The sequence below is a fragment of the Solanum pennellii genome, chromosome 11, assembly GCF_001406875.1.
Source record: "Solanum pennellii chromosome 11, SPENNV200".
NCBI classification, from domain to species: Eukaryota; Viridiplantae; Streptophyta; class Magnoliopsida; order Solanales; family Solanaceae; genus Solanum; species Solanum pennellii.
In genome coordinates, this window is record NC_028647.1 from 2,155,192 (window position 1) to 2,176,771 (window position 21,580).

The window sequence follows — 21,580 nt, forward strand, 5'->3', positions numbered from 1 at the left end:
TATATATATATATATATCTTATATACAACAATCCCTTATGAAACAATTTTGATTGTAAACTATTTATTAATTCCTAAAACAAGATAACAATTTGATGTTTGCCCTATCACAAGTATGTAGCTAATTCTCATATAATAAATTTTTAATTAGATACTCAAACATTCATAATTACTCGTGCACTATATATATTTAGTCTCAAACAAAAGCTGCAATATCAATATTATTATTTATGACACGATAAATATAACGAGTGATAAACAACTTCGATACAATTACTACGATCTTGGATGAAACAAACTCTAAAAATTAGCTATTGAAATGAGAAAGTTAATCATTTGACAACCTTGAATCATGTGTTAGGAATATGCTAAATTATATCTCCAAAGCTAATCATTGCTACAAAAATAAATAAATTAAACATTGATTCAATATAATAATAAGATGACCAATTTCTTGCTGATTTTGTCTCTTTTTGGTAATTAGTTGACTTTGATATTTTTATTTTATTCTAAATGACGTGAATTAATATAATAATTTCTCGATTTAAAAAGTTTATTATTTTTTCTTTACAAAGAAAAAGTGATAGAAAGAAAGATATGTAAAATTATGATAATTTTTGACAATTTGTATGCAGTTGACTTATATATTATTTATGTTGAAATTATTATTTTTTCGTAAACTAATTAAAAAATTTCATGTCAAATAGAGGCAAAGGGTGTTTGATATGAAGAAAAATATTTTCTTTAGGGAGAATATTTTCATTCATACCAAATATATATACCCCGAGACAGAGAGCAATATAGTGTAAACTTTCGAATACGTACTTTATCTTATTATTTATTTTAACATTTAAAATTATACTGAAATTATCATGTTTTTACGAGTTCTAACATTTAAATTATCAATTATTATCTTTTTCTACATGGACTATTACAATCTATACATTAAAAACACATCTTAAATTGCCTACCTCATAAACGATGATTTATTTTCTTTTTCTATTTGAATTGTCGCTATTTATTCAACTAGATATGTTTTAATACGTGATAATTCACGTAGAAAAATAAAACAACTAACCATTAATATGGAACTTCACAAAAAATATAGATGTTCAAAAATTATATGGAAAATACTATAAATTATTATTTTTGCATATTAATGTGGTAAAATAATATATCATAAATGCTATTCAAAGTATTTATAGTTTGACTAAAAAATAATTATAACAATTAAAAATGGAATGAAATAATAATAATTTCCATCTAATTTAAAGGTATTTTCCCTTTTTTCTTTTTGGATTTTCCTCTTGTTAAATCAGTCAACAAAACAATTAATAAGTTTTTGCCAAAAATATAAAACGGACGTGCAAATTTATTATAATTTGCTAATTCCAAAGTATTCCCACATAATTATTTAATATTTCCTAATTTGGAATATCCCAAAATCCATTGACTATTCATACTTTATATTAAATAAATAAATAAATAATTAAAGAAAAGTCTATAAATTGCAATTTTCACTGATTCCAAAAACTCACTTTTTTTTCCGCCATTATTGTACCTTGAGGTTTTTGGGTTTTGGGGGTTTTGTGGAGTTTTTGAAGATAAAAAAAAATGGAGGGTGGTGATGTATCTGTTGAAGGGAAAGTGACGTGTGCATCGTGGATCAAACGGCCGGAAAACGCGCATCTGGTGGTGATCGGAAAGTCGACCGGAACTTGTTCTTCGTTAGAGATTTTATCCTTTAATTCCGAGAGTACTTCTCTTTCTTCTTCTCCCAAGGTACCCTTTTGTTGTTTTCATTAAATAATTTTTGAAATTTTGAATTTGTTGTTTACTGAACACAGTACTTATAAGTTGGAATTAGTATGAATAGATGAGTTTTTAAGTTGTGGGGTTGGTCCAATCGTTATCATTTCTTTGAATTTTTGGTGATTGTGGGTGAAATTTGAACTTTTTTTTTGTGGGTATTGGTTTAGGCGGCGTATGTGTTGGAGGAAGGTGGAGAGCCAGTGAGGATTGCGGTACATCCAACTGGGGATGATTTTGTGTGCTCCACCACTACTGGTTGCAAGTAAATATTGAAACCCTTTTCGATTTTGATTCTAAGTTAGTCTGGAAGTTGGGTTTTTACTGTTTTTGTTGTGAAAAAGATTTGATTTTTTTTGGTAGTTGGTGGTTTTGGTAAGCAAGATATGAATGAGTTTAATGCCTTGTGAGTTCGGATTGTTGATTTTGGCCTTGTTTGTATTGTTGAATGAAGACTACTAATGCATGAATTTGCTGTTCTGATTCATGAAATGGATGATTAGTGATTGTGTTACTGCGCGGTAGGTGAACAGGATGAGTACTGTTTGTTGATGAGTATTAATATGAATTTTTTATTTTGGCTTTGTTTGTATGTTGAATGAAGATTATTAATGCATGATTTTGCTGTACTGATTCATGAAATGGATGATTGGTAATTGTGTTACTGCGCGGTAGGTGAACAGGACGAGTACTGTTGTTTTTTTTGGCAATGAACTGTGAATATTACCATACCAAGAACAAAGTATTACAATTTCGGAAAGTAAACAAAATTATAGCATCTAGCTATTAACTATCTACCACACATCCTATGTATTAAGATACTTTCTTGCTTTTCTAGACTCCTTTACTCTTTCTAATCTACCTAGTAACTCCTTTATTTGTGCGATGATAAAATTTGTATTTACATGTTTCTGCCTAAACTGCCTCCAATTCCTCGCCTGCGAGGTATAATAAATTGTTGCTTCATACATAGCTGCTACTGCTTCCTTCTTCAATTGCTTCCAACGTCTGCTTTTAATCCTCGCCTGTGTGGGCATGTGTCGTTGCAGCTTTCAGTTGTGCTGACCCGCTTTTGATGCAAAGGTTATTTAGCTCTTGTTTTGGATGATAGTTATCTTTTCACATTACTGATTAAGTTTGTCACCCAACAAAGGAACATACAGATGACTAGTCTGAGTTTTTAATATGATTTTTGTCTTGCGTTTTATTTATTTCTTAGCCTGGGAAGAGGATATATTGTTTGCTATTTTCTGCAGGTTGTTTGAGTTATATGGTCATGAAGATAATATAAAATTTGTGTGCAAGGAGTTTCCTCTCCAAGACGTTGGTCCACAAAAATGCATGGCCTTTAGTGTTGATGGCTCCAAATTAGCCATAGGCGGAGTTGTAAGCAATTTTGTGAAAAATTATGTCTACTTATATTTCATGATGATATTGTCTTGTTGTCCTGACGTTGTGTTACTTTGAATCTTGAAGGATGGACATTTTAGACTTTTTGAGTGGCCAACCATGCGCATTATTGTGGATGAACCTAAAGCTCACAAGTCTTTCAGAGACATGGATTTCAGGTATAATTAGCTTTCCTCAGATTATAGCTGTACTAAATCCTCCGTTATTTATCATAAGTGAGAATTTACCTGATATGAGCTCTGGGGACCTATAATCTTCAGTGTCTGTGCACTTGCGTTGAGTAGTGATACATCTTGTTCTCTTACTTTTCTCACACTTAACTGCTGAAAACGTTGATTATAATCTAAAGAAACTAAGTGATGTGAAAATGAAGTGAAGGATCTTAGTCTTGTGTCTTTTAACAATTCTGATGTAGATTTTTCACTTTAAAGATCAGAATGAAGTGCTTTTTTCATCCAATTATAGTCCCATGTGGATTTTAGCTTTTTGGTTCATATGTTACGCATCACATCAGATTGTTAAATTGTTGTTGTTGCTCTATGTGATCCTATCTGAGTGTTTAAGTGGTTTGTTCTCATGTGGAATTAAAAGTGAATAAGGAGACGAACGGTGATCTAATTTGCAGGGTTCTATCTTGGAGGTGGATATTATGGGATGTAAAGCTACATTAACTGAATTTGGATACAGAATTATACTTTATCCGATATTGGTTATATTTAAGAAGTGAGAAATGTCCATAGAAGAGCTAAACATCTTGATATTTCAAGAACGATACATTCCCAATCAAGAAACCCTAATACATGCATTTATGCATGGATTTTCATTCATGCTATACTCTTTGAGTTTTGAAGTGTGAATCTGATTTTTAAATATGATCATGAAATCTTCCTAGAAAAAAAGTTTGAAAAGATTTAAGAATCTTGAATTTACAGTGCCTCTTATTGCAGTTGCAGAAATGATACTTAATCCATGGATTATGGAATCTTAAGAATTATTGTTCCTATGATTTTCTTGACCAAGATTTTAATGTCTTTTCCTATGTTTATATATATACAGCTTAGATTCAGAGTTCTTAGCTTCCACGTCCACAGATGGTGCCGCCAGAATATGGAACACAAGGGACGGTGTTCCAGTAACTTTATCACGAAATACAGTAAGTTCTGAATAATATGATGTCTTACCTGTTAGACAATTGTTTATCCATTTTTATGTTGATGTTATAATATCCTGTCTTCCACATTGCAGGATGAGAATATTGAGCTCTGCAGGTTCTCTAAAGATGGGACAAAACCGTTTTTGTTCACTACTGTTCAGAAAGGTATTCTAAAGTCTGGCTTTAGTTAATGAAGTTATTAAATTGAGATTGTGTAATTTTTCTTATTGAAAACATTGTGTAACTATCCAAACTTGTGTCAATAAAACAGGCAATAAGTCATTGATTGCGGTTTGGGACATCAGTACATGGAAGAAAATTGGACATAAAAGCCTGTATAATAAGCCAGCTTCCATTATGACAATCAGTTTGGACGGGAAATATCTCGCATTGTAAGATCTTTATCCTTTTGTGTCTCCTAGTAATGTTGAATTTCAATTATCATCATCTTACTGTCCAATACCTTCCTTAGATATGCACTGTTGAAGCTAAAAAATGGAATTTGACATCATTTTGCAATTGTGAATCTTAGTCAAAGTATTTTTACATGGATGTTGAATGAATCATTGAGTTGATTTAACATTTAAAGTTCCGTGATGAGATTGGCCAAAGTGAGGCATGAAGTGGACCTAAAATAGAGTAGCATCTGGTTCCTATTCCCCTTCCAGTTGGAGTCTAGCGTAAGATTCCATCAAATTGATTTGAAGTGTTCCCATATTTCAAAAACACCATCTCTTTTTTTTTTTGAACTTTTTGCCTGAATTATGTTCTTTTGCTACTCTTGATTTGTCTTCAATTTGATGAATGTCTCCCCTCCCACACATGACTTTTGATGTTTTACAGCTAGGGGTGGCAATGGGGAAGGGGGGTTGAACCTTTCACCCACATAATTTTCAACCCGCCTCTTCCCGCTTAAGATTTTTTTTTCCATTTTGTTATATTTAGGTAATACAAAATTAGTGTCATATAAAAATTTGATTCACTTGCCTTTTTTGTCTTCCGTAATCACAACATAAAACAAACTATGACCAAAGTTCCAGGAACATACCTTTCCTTTACGGGGTCTCATTACCCCTTTGATCCATCTTAAAGTGTTATAAATACAACCTTCGATGCTGAGGTGGTACAACAAAGAGTGCTCACTCACTCGGAAGCATGTTAGGGGTGGGAAAAAGTTAAAATAGGATAACTTTGGACACTTAATTTATTAACATTAAAACTTAAGTTGATATCTTTTTAATTATTTTCCTTTCTTTCTTTGTGAAGTAGAGTCGAAGTCTTTTTTTTTTTTTTAATTTTCTAGAACTAAATTGATTTTTCACATGCTCACCACGTACAGAAGTCGCTGATGAATTTTTTTCCGACGTTTTCTCATCCATTTATTCTACTAAATCGTCTTCCTCTTTCTCACACTCATACTCCATTAATGGAAAACCTTCTCCCCACCAGAAAAAGTGGAATCCTTCTTATCACATTTAAGGGTGTGTTTATTAGAGTTTAAAATAGTTCAGGGTGGTAAAATAGTATATGGTGGTAATAGGTTAAAGATAAAGTTTCAGGTTTAATATTTTTAAATCAAAATAACAGAGGCTAAGAATTTTTTTTATTTTTTAATAGTTCCAAAAGATTTGTGATTTCCAGGATTTATATCTTGAAAATTTGTTTGCTTGTCTTCCCTCAAAACTTCAACTTCAGACACCTAGTTGTATCTTATTTCAAACCACCCCCCCACCCTTTAATTTTAAGAAGATCTGTTCCAAAAACCCTCGCATCCACATAAGCTGTAACTTGCTCCATTCCTCATAGGCTTTAATGGCTGCACCCCATTTGCATTGTTATCTGCTGCAGCGTTTAGTTTGGTAATGCATTGATCCGAATCTATGCTTGTCATTTAAATGCAGGGGAAGCAAAGATGGTGATGTCTGTGTTATTGATGTGACAAAGATGGAGATCTCCTCTTTGCACAAGAGGTTGCACTTGGGTACTAATATTACTTCTCTGGAGTTTTGTCCCAGTGAAAGGTATGTGCAATTCTAGCTATAATTTTCTATGAAGTATTGACTCTCTGTCATTCGTCTTCTGTTCTGAAGCTTATGCCTTCTCTTTTAGAAGCCATGTTTTTCATGGAATTCTAAACAGTGTTAGCATGTCTTTTTTCTCCACAAGATATGTATGGAGAGAAATAAGAGGAAATTGTAGTAGATATAACTCGTGACTGAAGGGTGTAAAGGGAAGCTTTTTTGTGACAATCTTGTACGTAGTACATACGACTTTGTGATGCCAAGAACCTTTCATGAATATCTTTAGTTTATGAGCTACTTTTGCATGCAACAGTCACAACAACTGATTATTGAAGAAGACAAAAAATTAAACTTTAACTAAAGACTAACTTGGCAGCGTGATCTTTAGCTGCAAAATATACACCATGAATGAGTGTATACTAAATCAGCTATGTGGTTAGTTATGTCGTTGCTAAGGCATATATATATGATTTATCAAATAGTTCCAGATGTCCTTTTGCCTGTCCTGTGCTAGTTGAATTTTGTTTTACTTTCCCTTTTTTGGTAGGATTGTGTGCTTTTCATTTTTTATATGTGAAGAACATAGACTTAGGTCGAGCGTTGTTGGAGCTTCATGGTTTCTATAAAGCTTCAAGCTCGGGAAAAATGAATATCAATCCATATGGTTGGATGTTGGACGGTTTTGGAAGAACTGAATATTCTGCATAGGTTTTATGTCATGTTTTCATCATATGTGGTTTATTTGGTTCTGTTGATGCTTTCCTTAATATGCTTTCTTGTTTCTGAACAAAGGTTCAGATATGTCTGCATCTGCACTGTAAGCCATTTGCGGAAACTCTGTTTAATCCTATAATTCTGGAGAACTGTTATAATGATCAACATCATTTCATTATGAACTAGATATGTTTGAGATCAAATTAGCTGTTTGAACATGATCTAGCTCAAACATGAAATGTCGCTGATCATTGTAATAGTTATCCTGAATTATAGGCATAAACAGAGTTACTGCCAATCGGGTTTGCATTGCAGACGTAGACATTTCTGGACCTTCATTCATAAACAAGAAAGCATAAAAAGTAAAACATCAGTAGAACCACATAGAAGAAAACATGATATAAAATCTGTGCAGGATATTCAGTTCTTCCAGAACCTCCTAACGTCCAACCATATGAGTTGACATTCATTTTCCCCTAGCTTGCAGATTCATAGATTCCATGAAGCTCACAATTGCAGTAGTTGAACAAAAACAATGGTAGACCAGGATCTATATTCTTCACATATGAGAAATGAGGAGCAGGCAACCTACGCAAAAAAAGAGAAGTAAAACATATTTTGCTAAAGGACATCTAAAACTATTTAGTAAACCACACATATATATATGCCTTAGCAACGAAATAACTAACCAAATAGCTGATTTAGTAGACTCACTCATGGTGAATAATTTGCAACCAAAGATCACGCCACCAAGTTGTTATTGTTCTGAGTCTTAGGTGCTAGGTCTCGGTGATACCTGATGACATGATTTCCTAATGATAATTTCTCTTCACTAGTTGTTGCCTATATTTGTGCTCTTCAAAGTTGAAACCTTGTGTCTACTAATGTCATTGTAATCTTTCTCATCAACTATTCTTTAAGAATCAAAGCCCCTATTCTGTCTGCTTACTAGTGCACACTTTGGCAGGGTGGCTCTTACCACTTCCTCTCAATGGGGAGTAATGGTGACCAAGCTAAATGTCCCAACCGATTGGAAAGGTCCGTCTCTTTTCCTTTCTGTGTGTAGGGACAATCGCGTGCATTTGACTCCAAGATTGACTTTTTTTCTCCCCATTTCTTCAATTGCAGAGTGGCAGATTTATCTATTACTCTTGGGATTGTTTTTGGCATCAGCTATTCTATTTTACGTGTTCTTCGAGAATTCTGATTCTTTCTGGAACTTCCCTGATCCATCTACAAGACCAAAGATTGAGACTCTCCATGTTGATGCAACATCTGAAGAACAATGGAGTAGCTTTGGACCTTTAGATTTGTAAGCTGCTCTTGTAGCGTTTTCGTCGGATTTCAAGATGGCAGGACTGAAGAAAGAATATGAAATAAGTCTAGCTTTTGGAGGCATTTTTACTAGCATGTTTACTTTCTAACTGATGAATGTTAAAAATATGAGAGACTAATATTGCCTTTTTTTGGATGTTCATTTTATACCACAAGAAAAATTTGATGCAGCATAATGTAGGTTGTTTTAGTGTGGCAAGTTTCTTGTAATGTTTAATCTTTTGTTGTGCTATGAACATGCCTCCTTGAGTTGAGAGTCGGGTTTATCAGAAACAACTTCTCTATTTTACTAAGTAAGGGTAACGTCTACGTACACTTCACCCTCCTAGACACCATTTATGAGATCGGGTATGAGGCAATAAGTTATTAGATGTATATATTTCAAAACAAAAAAATTAAAGTTTTGTACACTCCTTCAAGGGAATTATTCTAGGTTGATTAAATACTTCATTTCATATTAGTAGTATCACATTTTCTTGATTTTTTGGTTAATTTTGCCCTTTAACACTGTTTAATGTCTCCAATATTGTTTATTTTAAAAAATAATTAATATTAAGAGGAAAATTGAAATAAGTGCTAGAGTAATTAATTATATCTTAATTTCATAAATTAACCAATATTTTGAAACGAATACCTATAATAATGTTGACCAATTATTATAGAACATAGAGAGTATAAGTGTACCAATTGTAATGGACATTTGATTTTCGAATACTTTTGTACTCTTTCCGTCTCATATTAGTTGTCAAGCTTACCAACAATGTTCATCTCAAAATACAGTCAATTTATAAAATTAAGGTAGAATTAATTATTTTTTTCCATTTTATCCTTAAAAATAAATATTCTTGAAATAAGATTAACTAGTCTTGTTTTTAAATAGCGGAAATAACTTGATCAGAGACTTTTGTATTTGATTCAAATTGTAAATTGAATTCTTCTATTTACGACTTTGTCAACTGAACACTTAGACAAAAAATAAACAAATATAAAGGTCTCTTAAATCATCGTAACAAAAGAAAATGTGACAACTGATACAAAAGGAGCTCTTAGTATTCTACCAAATGAATTAATTATTATACCTTTTCTTGGCACGATAAAAATGGCTTAAGCATTAATAATGATATATGTACATAAAACAAATACTCTCTTTATAAAACAAGAAATTTGATTTAAAAAAAAATTGATCTACCAACCAAATATTCTTTTATATATATATAAAAATAAAATAAAATAAGGATACCATTTATTAATACAATATGGAAGTCCCAAGAATTGGTAGTGGTCTACATGTTCAAAGGTTCATGAGATTTTTTAGTTGAAAATAATATATATATATATATATATATACATATATATATATATATATATATATGAAATATTATTTTATCATGTAATTAAAAAATGTAATTATAATAATAATTTTATTAAGCATATTTGACTTAGTATTTTCTACTTGATTTTAGTGGTAAGCATTTTATCACAAACATTTATTTATAACTAATGTTATTTGCTTCATGATTTTCATTAATTCATTTTCATTCTCTTTCAAAAGCTTAAAAATAAAAAAACATCATTGATCTTGAACTCTTTTCTTAACAAATATTTTTTCCATTTATTTCGTAGTATTTTTTTTTTCTATATAATTTGCGTTTGGCTAATTTTTACAAAAATAATGACATCTCAAGAAATATCTGAATTCATATTTGAATTAAAGAGAAAATAAAGTTTTCAAGGTATGGTGCTCTCTCTTTTACTTTATCTTTATCTTACCTTAGCAACTTTTAATATTTATTATAAGATAGTCTAAATATCATCTTTGTTGTGTTGTTGTCGTAAAGTTTCGTTTTATTATATTTAGTTCTTGCTTTTTTTTCTTGGTATGTTATGTTGTTATCATAAAGTTTCGTTTTATTATATTTATTACTTGCTTTTTTCTTTGGTATGTTATGTTGTTGTCGTAAAGTTTTGTTTTGTTGTATTAATTTCTTGCTTTTTTTCCTTGGTATATTATGTTGTTGTCGTAAAGTTTTGTTTTGTTGTATTAGTTTCTTGCTTTTTTTTCCTTGGTATGTTATGTTGTTGTCGTAAAGTTTCGTTTTGTTATATTTATTTCTTGTCTTTTTTAACTTGATATGCCGCTCTGTTTGATGGTAATTAATGTTGCAGCTATTTATATCTATTTAATGATAAAATTTTAGATTTCGCTCACTTTTCTTGACTTGATAGATGAATTACTAATGGGGTGTTGAAGTTATACCCCAAATGTTTTTTTCTGCTTCTCACAGTATCTATTTCGAAATTCGATTAATACGTAAATTCACGTTAAAAAAGTCCATTTTGACAATAAACTATTTTAGTAATATAAAAAGGAGGATTTAGTCTAAAATGATGTGGCAATAGGTTTGAGCCATGGACTAATGCTTGTATTAAGGGTGCGATCCTTCCTTAAATCCTGTGTAAACGTGAAATACTTTATCCACCGAAATTCCATTTTAATGCTTGATATGAGTATCTAAATATTGATTAGAACAAGTTATTTGAACTTTGGAGTAAGAAAATTTAAATATTTATTGAAATAATTTGTTGATGTGGAAGAAAAATCCACCAATAACTGTTATATTTAAACACTTTTTATATTTCTCTTAAAACTCAACTTATAAGATCTCTTTGTACTTCATAAAAATGTCCTTTCCTCATTTATATAACCGGTAAAATTATTGTCACGTGACCATACAGTCATGAGCTCGAGCTGTGGAAATAGTCAAAATGTAAAGTACAATGAACCCTTGTGTGGTCCAACCCTTCTCCGTATCCCCATACATAACGGAAACTTAGTGCATCGAACTGTAAAAAGTGATTGATCTTGTTTCTTGATTTTTACTAGGAGTACTGTTGATGAAGAAGGAAACTGACGATTAGGACATGTCAAAGAAACATGTCCAACGAAGCTGACTGACGTGTCTGCAACAAGTGCTGTAAACTCGCCAGTCAGCTTTGTTGGACCTGTTCCAATCGTCAGCTTCCTTCTTCATCAACACTTGCTGTAGACACGTCATCAGCTTCGTTGTGTGGTCCAGCCCTTTTCTGAACCCCGTACATAACGAAAACTTAGTGCATCGAACTGTAAAAAGTAATTGATCTTGTTTCTTTGATTTTTACTAGGAGAAGAAAAGAAAAATGGAAGCAAGAGAGTCATTTTTTCCAACAAAGTTATTTGGTGAAGAAACAAAAAGAACATGTGAAAGAATTTGGAGATGTTTAAAGAAAGACAAAGTTATTACAAGTATTGGTATATATGGAGTTAAAGGTGTTGGAAAAACAACCTTAGCTAAACTCATCAATCACCTTGTTGAACAAAAGACTAAATCCCAAGTTATTTGGATAAATGTTTCTCAACAATGTAACATCAAAGTGTTACAAAATGATATAGCTAAATCACTTGGATTTGATCTTATAGAAGAACATGATGATGAAAAGAGGGCAATCGCGTTACACGAATCGTTCAAAGTGAAAAAAGATTTTGTTTTAGTACTAGATGATGTGTTAGAGAATGTGCCTTTGAAAAAGTTAGGTAATCCTCTAAAAATTGAAGGTGGAAGGTTGATAGTAACAAGTTGTTTACTCGAAACATGTCGAAAAATGGGATGTCAAAGGGAATTCAGAGTGAAAACACTCGAAGCAGAGGAGTGTTGGAGTTTGTTTGTAGAAAAACTCGGGAATGAGATGATTGTTCCGCGTGAAGTTGAAGGGATCGCTAAGGTTATGGTGAATGAATGTACTAAAGGACTTCCATTTGGGATTGTTGCATTAGCTGCAAAGGTTAGAGAGTTGGAATTGAGTAACGTTGATGAATGGAGAAAGGCGTTTGATGAATCATGTAAAGAGGAGAACAATGATGATGTTATGAAGATGTTGTTATATAGTTTTGATTCATTGAAGGATGAAAAGTTACAGCAATGTTTCTTGTACTGTTGTTTGTATCCAGAAAATGAGAATATCTCGAAAGATCATTTGATAAGTCGATTTGTTTTAGAGGGACTAATCGATGAACAAGAGAGTCGTGAGGCAGAATTTGAAGAGGGATATGCAATACTGAACAGATTGGAAGGCGTTTGTTTGTTGGAAAGTGGCGTAAATCATACTGTGAAAATGCATAGCTTGATTCGAGATATGGCATTGAAGATCACAATTGAGAATCCTATGTTTATGGTTAGAGCTGGAGTTCAGCTTCATGATGCACCAGAACAGAATGAATGGATCGAAAATTTGGACAAGGTATTGTTACGTATATATACTATGTTGCTCAGATTCTTCATACATGTCGTTGCTTATTGGCACGTGCTTATTGACATGTTTGAAGAGTCTGAGCAACGTAACTTGTTAGAACTTGATGAGATAGATAGATCTCGGTTTTTTATGATTTTGTTTCGAATTGCAGGTATCTCTAATGAGGAACAAGATAGCTGAAATACCAGAACCAACATCAGCTAAGTGTCCAAGGCTAACAACACTGATGTTGCAGCAGAATTATCACTTATGGAAGATTCCAGATTCTTTCTTCGAGCACATGAAGGCGTTACGTGTGCTTGATTTAAGCCACACTTGCATTGAGAAGTTGCCTGATTCAGTATCTGAGTTGGAGAATCTCACTGCGCTCTTCCTTGCATTTTGTTGGAATCTAAGGTCAATTCCAACTCTGGCAATGCTCGAGTCATTGCAAGAGTTGGACTTGAGTGGCACCGGGATTCAGACTTTGCCTGAATCCCTCGAGGCTCTATTGAGCCTCAAATGCCTGAGTATGTATGCAATGCGTTGGCTAGAGAGGATACCAATAGGTATATTGCCACAACTCTCAACTCTACAACGCCTAGTGTTATCGCACCATATAGACGTGCAAGGTGAGGAACTAGAGGTGTTAAACGAGTTGGAAGAGTTTCAAGGTAGGTTCTCTACTATTCATGACTTCAACCGGTTCATCAAAGCTCAAGAAAACGAGGGATGCCTCGTGTTCTACAGGATTCTAGTAGGTGACTACGATGGTTTAGGACAAATGACACAAATCGAGTTCAATCATGGAAGAATTTCAGATAAACTAGTCAAGTGTTATGGACTTGGTAAAGAAGATGAAGTACTATTGCTTCCACAAGACATTCAACACTTGAAAATCGAGAGTTGCAACAACTTTAGTACTTGTCTTTCCGAGTTCTTGTCATGTCTATACGATTCAAAAGATTTGAAGTACTTCAAAGTTCGTTGGTGCAACAAGCTCGAGTACCTTATGAAGGTAAAACAAGGGCAAGAATCCGTCTTATTACCCTCTCTCGAGCATCTTGATCTCTTCGAATTGCCTAGTTTCATTGGTATTTTTGATGAATGTGAAACAAGTTTGAGTCCTTCAATCCCTCTTGTTGGTACTTTTTCCTTCCTTAGAATGATACGTATCGAAAGATGTCACAACATCAAGAAGCTACTTCCAATTGATCTATGCTCAAACCTGAGACATCTCGAGAGGATATATGTCCTATCATGTAGTCAAATCGAAGAGATAATTGAAAATCATGAAAATGATGGAATCGTCGTCTTTCCTAAAATGACAAGAATGACCTTATGGTCTTTGCCACAATTGAAAAGTATATACAATGGAAAAATGAAGTGCAATTCAATAAAGAAAGTGTCAATAAAGGGATGTGTTAAGTTAAGGAATTTGCCTTTGTTTTTTTCACATGAAGATGAACTCAAAATTCCCTCTACACTTAAAGAGATTGCTATAAATTCAAGTGAAAAAGAGTGGTGGGAATCTTTGGAATGGGATCATTCAAATACAAAAATTGAACTCCAACCTTTTCTTAGCTATTTGTAACGATTGTGGTCAGATTCTTCAAAAATGTTAGACGTGTGTATGTCTGATCTGACGATCTGAAGCATTATTCTTGAAAAGTTCGAGGAATGAAATTTTACTTTCAAGTTCAACTTTATTTTTATTTTTGTAATATTGATGGTTTTATTATATAAACTTACTAAATTTTTATATTCTTTCGTTGTCAAACAACATAGACAAATGCCAATAACAAGTATATGATGTCACGTAGAACACATGTCTACCTGTTCAACTTTATATAAATTTAAGTGTCTACTTATGCACACCCAAAGTTGGAAAGCATAGAAGTCAAGTTAAATAGCACGTTAATGATAAGTAAAACATAATTGGTAACCTCGTAAAAATGGTGACTAACCTGCTATCACACGTTAAACGATATATTTTCAGGAAAAAGAATGTAGAGAAGAATAAAAAAACATAGTTTAAGTTGTCTCATTAACAAATTTCCTTTATAGAGTAACAAAATCTACAGAAAAACTAAACCAAATACAATGTAGCAAAGTCTCACATCAGAGTTTCAACTAAGACTAATTGCTCTTTGGATAAATACAATCTTAATGAAAAAAAATACATACCAAAAATGAGATTGGAATTTTTTCGTCTCTTTTCGTGGAGAGTTTTCTGCATAAATACTGTAAATAACCATCGCGAACCCCTTGTATAATCACATATGTTCAACATCATCTTCCCACTGTTCGAGGACGATAGAAGCAAGTGCAAGTCTATATGCTGTGGACCTTAAGTTTCTAACCAGGACATAGATCTCCTTCTTTCTTTTCCTAACGCCTACAGCTTTCCACTGTTCCTCTCTCAAATGAGCAAGACAGACAGCCTCGCAAAGAGCCACTGCTGCAGGCTTCTTACTGAAGGATAAATACGGATGAACTCAGTGCCAAATGAAAGAACAAGTCATAATTGCTAGGATGCAAATAAATTGGGAATTAACGTTTAGTTTACTAACCTTCCTCGAACAAATCCTGTTGTAATAAAGCCAATTGGTAATCGATAAGATTCTTTGGCAGCAGGATCTTCAGATACTTGAAATTCCCATTTACCAGTTGCTTGCTGAGAGAAGCATGTTCTTACGAAGGACTCGGGTACATGAAGTTCGCCTTTGGAAATCTCTGATCTGCATAATTCAAAAACAGGTTCATTTGATAATAAGAAGCACCTCTAAGCTCTCCCTTTACTTCTATTTAAAATTAGTTACGGTTAGACACTTTCGGAAAGCATCAGTAAGATTAGTCCTGTTAAACATCAAAATGCAAACGTACTAATAATTGAACAGAGTTTTCAAGATGGCTATTGGATTTCCTGACTTAAGGAGAATGGCAAAGCACGGGCCAAATAACAAGAAGATATCGTATGCAATCTACTAAGCATGTGTAACTACTATATGTATATAAATACTAACTACTAGCTAGTGAAGGTGATATAACTTTGTCCATCCGTAGGTAAATGGTTCCACGTAAACATCTTATTCGAGAAAAGGGAAAATGACTCAATTCTAATAAGCCTACAAATTAAGCTTACAAAAGAACCGTGATTCTGCCCCATCAGAACTTCCAATGCCAAGTGTTCTCTTGCTTAGAATTTGGTGCATTATCATAGAACAGAGCTAATGCATCTACTGATCGGCCAAATAGTAGAGCCTCGTACGTGAATGTGTTTCTAAATGATGATAGGCTCTATCCAGATGTTTTATGGAAGTCGTATTTTTGGCAGATTACATGTCCTAAGTGATCTGCCAAAGATATTTGTTATCAAAGCATCATCATTTAGCAGTAGGATTAGTCATGCATATTGTAATGAAGAGGCAATCATGTTGCAGATAAAATTCTTAAAATGAGCAAATAAATATAATTAAATGGGATAAAGCGAGCAAATAACTGAATACAAAATGGATAATAATAGTCACCTGGTTGTGAACAACATTACATCATCAATTTGAGGTGCACAAACAACTGCTCCTTCTTCGAAGGAACCTTCTCTGTGGGCATGCAGAATAACTCTGACCAAACACAGCTTCTGGTCCTGATTTATCTGGTAAATGCCCTTATCTATATCCTCATTGAATATTCTTTCGTCCTTCATAAATTTGGATATGCACTTTGTCCTGTGAAGCGCTTTAGGAAATAAAAGTAGATGACTACCACTAATCTCATCCAAAAACTGAATCAGAACATAAGACGTCCTTGCCACGAATCCCTCGAATGGAGCACTGCAACTACCCTCTGAGTCAGTTATGCATCTTCTCGAGTATGGAGTACTCATTTCTAAGTTCTTTATCATATCGTTTGGAGAAAGCTGTTCATGTTGCATCCAATCATGACCTGCCCCACTGAGTCCTTCTAGAGCAAGGCGGACACTATCCCATGGAGATGAAACAGGAACTTTCCAAGTCCTTGTGTGAGGAGAACGGAGCTCAGATTTTTTATCATAAGCAGCTTCTTCCAAGGCCATAAAACAAGAGTGTGCGTTGCAATCAGGTAATTCCCTTGGAAAGCATGGCAACCCAAGCTGCAAAGAGAAAAGACATATATTAGGATCTAAAATTGATGTCAAACTCAAATTCAGAACGAAAGCAGAACATGCATACTAACATCACAAGCAATCCAGTGCTTCTCTCTCAAACCAATTGCTTGAGCACCATTGGTCACCAGAGAGATCCAGAAGACCTTAATCCAACACAGCGGAAGAATAATAGACCATCTGAAGGGAGATTAAAAAGAACAGTGAGGTATTCTCTGTATAAGAACATGATATCCCTATCAAAGCATGATGTTTAATTGCCTCATTTTCTTAAGTAATTGAATTGAGGAAGAATCAAAGGTGAGTACTATGAAGGCTGATTCTCCCAAGTGGTTAGACTAGCAAAAGAGATGTGACAAGATTGTTGTAGAAGACCAAAAAATAGCTATTCAAGAAAGAAAACGTAACCTTAACAGAAGTGTACGATCAAAATACATTAAAGGAAAAATATGAACTTATATACTTGATAGTGAAATTTCATTTTTATGCTCTTGGTATTGAAAAGTTTGAGAGAAAAATGAGTAACATGTTACACATATATAAAGTTCTAGCACAATCATAAATCACGATTTCCCCAGAATTGCAAATATACCATCTTCCAAAAGTTAATGTGATATTTCATATTTGAAGTGACATCTTATGCCCTTTTCAATTCCTATAATTATTATTTTAACATATTTATTACAAACTCTATTATAAAAAACTACTCATTTTTATTCTCCTTAATCTCCATGAAAAATCAACCTAGACAAACAACTGGGATAGGAGGCAGACACAAAGACACATACGCATATGCATTTTATGTTACACATTTCTTATTCTCTATAAAATTGTTTTCTCTTATTTCTATTTGTAGAAATATAAGAGATGCCTTTTGCTTTGTCTTTGAAAACGGATCGAGAATGTATTGGTAAGGATCTCTCCCCTGACATTTGAGGGCTGACAGTTGCTTGTCTAGCTAAGCCCTACTGAGCTTTCTGGTAAGCAAATTAGCAAAGAAGTAAAACACTATGTTTCTATTGACTAATAACCTTTCGTGATACACCTGCAAAAAGCCAGAAACTAGCACAAACCAATAGGACAATTACCTACACTATCAACTATAGAAAGTGCAGTTACCATTTGTTGTTAAGGTGGATGCATATAAATATGTATTCTCTTCAAAAGTTAAGCCTACAAACTAAACCAGAAAAAGATGTGAAAGTAGAACAATACATTGTATGAAAATAATGACATCAACCTAGCCACAAGTGGAAGGTTGAAGACATCAAAACTCGAGAACAGGTGTTTATGGCATGAGATTCCAGTTTCAGCACATGCAATATGTACCATAGTCAAGTGAGTATATTGAGCAACCATGTGTAAATATAAATCAGGACTCATGTTCATTTCCAAAGACTATGCATGGAGATTCACCTTATAATAGAAGTTTTCTGGTTGTCACTTTTCAGAAGCAGTATAGGGCAGACACTAGAAAACCGTCTCTCAACAGAAGGTTGTTGTCTGCCTGATTTCACATCACCAACGCGAAACAACTCCATACGCTGATGGTGTTTCTCCATGCAAAGGATGTTTTCTTCTATTGGAGGGTCAAAGCCTTCTTTAGCATCCCAGAGATCTATACACTCAGATAAGCCAGGACTTCCTTCACATTGTAAGGACGAGCAAGAGAGTAACTTCATGTCCCTTTTTGGAATTCCCTTCTCATCTTTCTTGTAAGATAGTATATTTTGACCCTTTGCTTCCAAAGGATCAGTAGTATCATTATTCAAAAATCGAGGATCATTGACAAAGAGAGAAAAGATTGCTGAAGAAAGGTTTTGGTCGTCATTCTCAATGAAGGATGCATACTTCACCAGGGAAGAATTTACTGAAGAACTGCATAGAAAACAAAGACGTTCAGTAATCATGTTCATAAATCAGTCAAAATGGAAAGGTTGTCCCTTCAAAAAAATCACCAGGTTGCAGGATGTAAAAGCTTTTGAAGAAGCTCAGATGCCCTTGATCCAATCAGTTCCAACTTCCCCAGACGATCCTCAAGGGAAATGCAACTAACTCTGGAGCCAGCAGCATCTACCTGAAAAACAAGAAGCATTATTTCTGATCTACAGCAAAATGAACAGGCAAGTAAACACGTCTTCAGAAAACTGTATGCATTCATAATCAAAAAGGGAATATGTATTCAGCCATCACCATTTTATTATACCATCTGAGACCGAAGAAAGTAACAGCGAGACTACTATATATAACATTAGAAATGAACACCACATGATTCTTTACTCAACCTGCCTTTCACAAGCATTTAGCAAAGCATTATATCCTTCACTGAAAGCAGCAGCATGTATCCAAACCCATAGCCGTCTTGAAGAAGCACATCCATCAATCTTCTGTTGTTCACCACATATACCGGCATGGTCGACCTTTGTATCAGTTTTCCTACACTGCTGTGGTTGCCACATATAGGTTACAGGAGCAATTGTCTTAGAAAAGGTGGCTCCTACATGATGGAGCTGCCAGAAGAAACACAAGTATCATGCAAGCAAATTTCGGAGGGCATATTGCTTTAATCAAAAAAGCAAGATGGACCACCCACCTCAGCACTACCATAGATAGCACCAGAGAGTACGTCATTACGAGCATCCTCACAATATGAGTATGGAGAAGGCACAAGCATAGTATTTAGGATTGACAGCAACAAATCCTGAAAGAAAATGTGAATGAGCATGTTATATAAGCTCAATCTCTAGCTAACAGACGTCAACTTTTTCCTCGCTAATCCTTTTTTCTGGGCCCATAATTGCAAGTTATGGGCCAACATATGATAAAAAAGCTACATACAATTGTTTACTTAATTTTCTTTATAAGACAAATATTTATTTAATTATGTCATCACTTTCTAAGTAATCCAGACACCAAAAGGAAATATTTTAAAGAGAAGAACAATTATCAAGTCAGATTTTGGCAGGAAAGAGTGAGTAAGTGCCTGCCTGTGGACCCTCCAACTGGACAGCACTGCAGTAACTTGCATCATGTACAAGTACTCCTCCTTGTAGTTTCTTCAGAAGAGCTCTCGAGCCCCTCCCCCTGCATCATATATTCATGATCAATGAAATATAAACAGGCAAAGGACCTTCTTCCCACAATAGAAAGAATACAACAAGGCAAATAAACAATTTTGAACAATGAACAACTGTGTTTCTTAGCAAAGAGCAGAAAGTTACTATTACCTGCCTTGAACACCAAGGGGAAGGTAGAATCCCCAAAGTTTTGTCATTGCGAAACGCTTAGCATACCATAAGTGGGTTCTGAGTCTCTTAGTCCCATCTCCTGAAGTTGAGAAACCGTTCAGAGAATTCTTTTTAAGCTCAACTCTCCTACGAACATGGCGTGGAAGCATTTTTTTATCGTTCTTCAAATGGTCTGGCTTATTGAGATTCTCATCTCCTAGTTTCTGCTTCTTTCTAACTCTACCTTTTGCCACTCTATTGTCATGTCCAGTTGTTCGCCTTCTCTTGCTTCTTTTAGATCTAAAGTCATTACTTAACCGCTCTTTTACAATTGAGTGGAGAGATTCAAGTTCAGAAGCTCGAGACTCAGCAAACTTGTTCACATTAAGGGTTCGAGGCGGACCTGCTACTGTTCGAAGTTTGCCTTTATCTGGACAAAACATCATGTTTCTCATATGTTAGGTGTTAATAATACTTTCTTAAGCCTTATAGACCCAAAAATCTCACCTTTTTAAGCGAATACCCGGAAATTTTATACAAGTAAAATTCATGTCCAAACAAACTTCAAGTTCCAAAAATCACAACTTCTAAAAACCCAAAACTCAAAATCACAACTTTTTACCCAAAACTCAAAATCACAACTTTTTTTATAAGAACAAAAGCTCAACCTAAAACATAATGACACTGCAGTCAGACTCCTCCATTACAATTATGCAGCCATTCATGGCAATTTCACATAAAAGTCAGCAACTTTTGGTCCAAAACAACAACAACAACAACTAGATTCTTCTCTAAACATGAAATAAAGTTCCATCTTTTTTATAAGTAATTACAAAATTTGGGTCACCAAAATCAAGAATCAACAAGAAAAACTTTTTTTCATGTTTTTTCTTAACAATGCTTTGTGGGTTACAGAAAAAAATCTAACCTTTATTCATTCTGATGCCCCAATTTGAGCTTCTCTTTCTGCGCTAACTCCTTAAACCCTTAAACCCCTAGTACGTCTATCTACTTTTGAAGAAACAAATATTTTTTACCATTTTATCCTTTAAATAAGCTTTTCAAAATAAGGGCAATTTGGTAAATGAACTTTTTCAAAAGTCGGACTTTAATACGCATATCGAAAAAAAAGAGATTTAATATCTTAAAAGGCCACTAAACTTTGACAATTTATCTAACAAAATCATTAAACTTTGTTTTACATCACTAAAGTCAATAAACTTAGCAATAAAGTCACTCAATCCATTTTATTACTAAAAAAAGTTATTGACAAATAAATTATTAATTTTATATGAATCTCACAAATAAATAAAATTAAAGACTTCCATTTCCTCTCACAAAACTTTTTAAAAAAAGAATCAACTAAAATGTATGTGCAAACACAAATTCAAATTTAAAAACTTATTTATTTACAATTTTGAAAAAATATTATTTTCAAATTTAAACAAATTTAACGTTAGCAAACGGTGAAAATTACGAAGTAAAAGTAATGTTTTTACCTA

The 21,580-nt window shown here is 33.7% G+C and overlaps 3 protein-coding genes across 3 annotated transcripts; 2 read left to right on the forward strand and 1 right to left on the reverse strand.

Moving 5' to 3' along the window:
* Window positions 1-1,522: 1,522 nt before the first annotated feature.
* On the forward strand, window positions 1,523-8,724 carry LOC107003056 (SEC12-like protein 1). Its single transcript, XM_015201299.2, has 10 exons — window positions 1,523-1,781; window positions 1,979-2,073; window positions 3,065-3,194; window positions 3,285-3,376; window positions 4,275-4,371; window positions 4,464-4,536; window positions 4,643-4,763; window positions 6,273-6,392; window positions 8,074-8,144; window positions 8,235-8,724. Exons 1-10 carry the CDS (start codon window positions 1,614-1,616, stop codon window positions 8,420-8,422), a joined length of 1,155 nt encoding a protein of 384 aa, XP_015056785.1. The 5' UTR covers window positions 1,523-1,613; the 3' UTR covers window positions 8,423-8,724.
* Window positions 8,725-11,618: 2,894 nt separating this feature from the next.
* On the forward strand, window positions 11,619-14,398 carry LOC114074860 (disease resistance protein RPS2-like). The gene is made up of 2 exons (XM_027912896.1): window positions 11,619-12,716; window positions 12,880-14,398. Exons 1-2 carry the CDS (start codon window positions 11,619-11,621, stop codon window positions 14,299-14,301), a joined length of 2,520 nt encoding a protein of 839 aa, XP_027768697.1. The 3' UTR covers window positions 14,302-14,398.
* A 329-nt stretch (window positions 14,399-14,727) lies between these two features.
* LOC107003248 lies at window positions 14,728-21,091 on the reverse strand. Its single transcript, XM_015201550.2, has 11 exons — window positions 21,007-21,091; window positions 20,079-20,508; window positions 19,839-19,935; window positions 19,445-19,552; window positions 19,137-19,361; window positions 18,810-18,928; window positions 18,268-18,729; window positions 16,923-17,031; window positions 16,238-16,839; window positions 15,281-15,448; window positions 14,728-15,182 (listed from the first exon to the last, which is right to left on the reverse strand). The coding sequence occupies exons 1-11, from the start codon at window positions 21,014-21,016 to the stop codon at window positions 14,984-14,986; spliced, it is 2,529 nt and encodes an 842-aa protein (XP_015057036.1). The 5' UTR covers window positions 21,017-21,091; the 3' UTR covers window positions 14,728-14,983.
* Window positions 21,092-21,580: the final 489 nt, after the last annotated feature.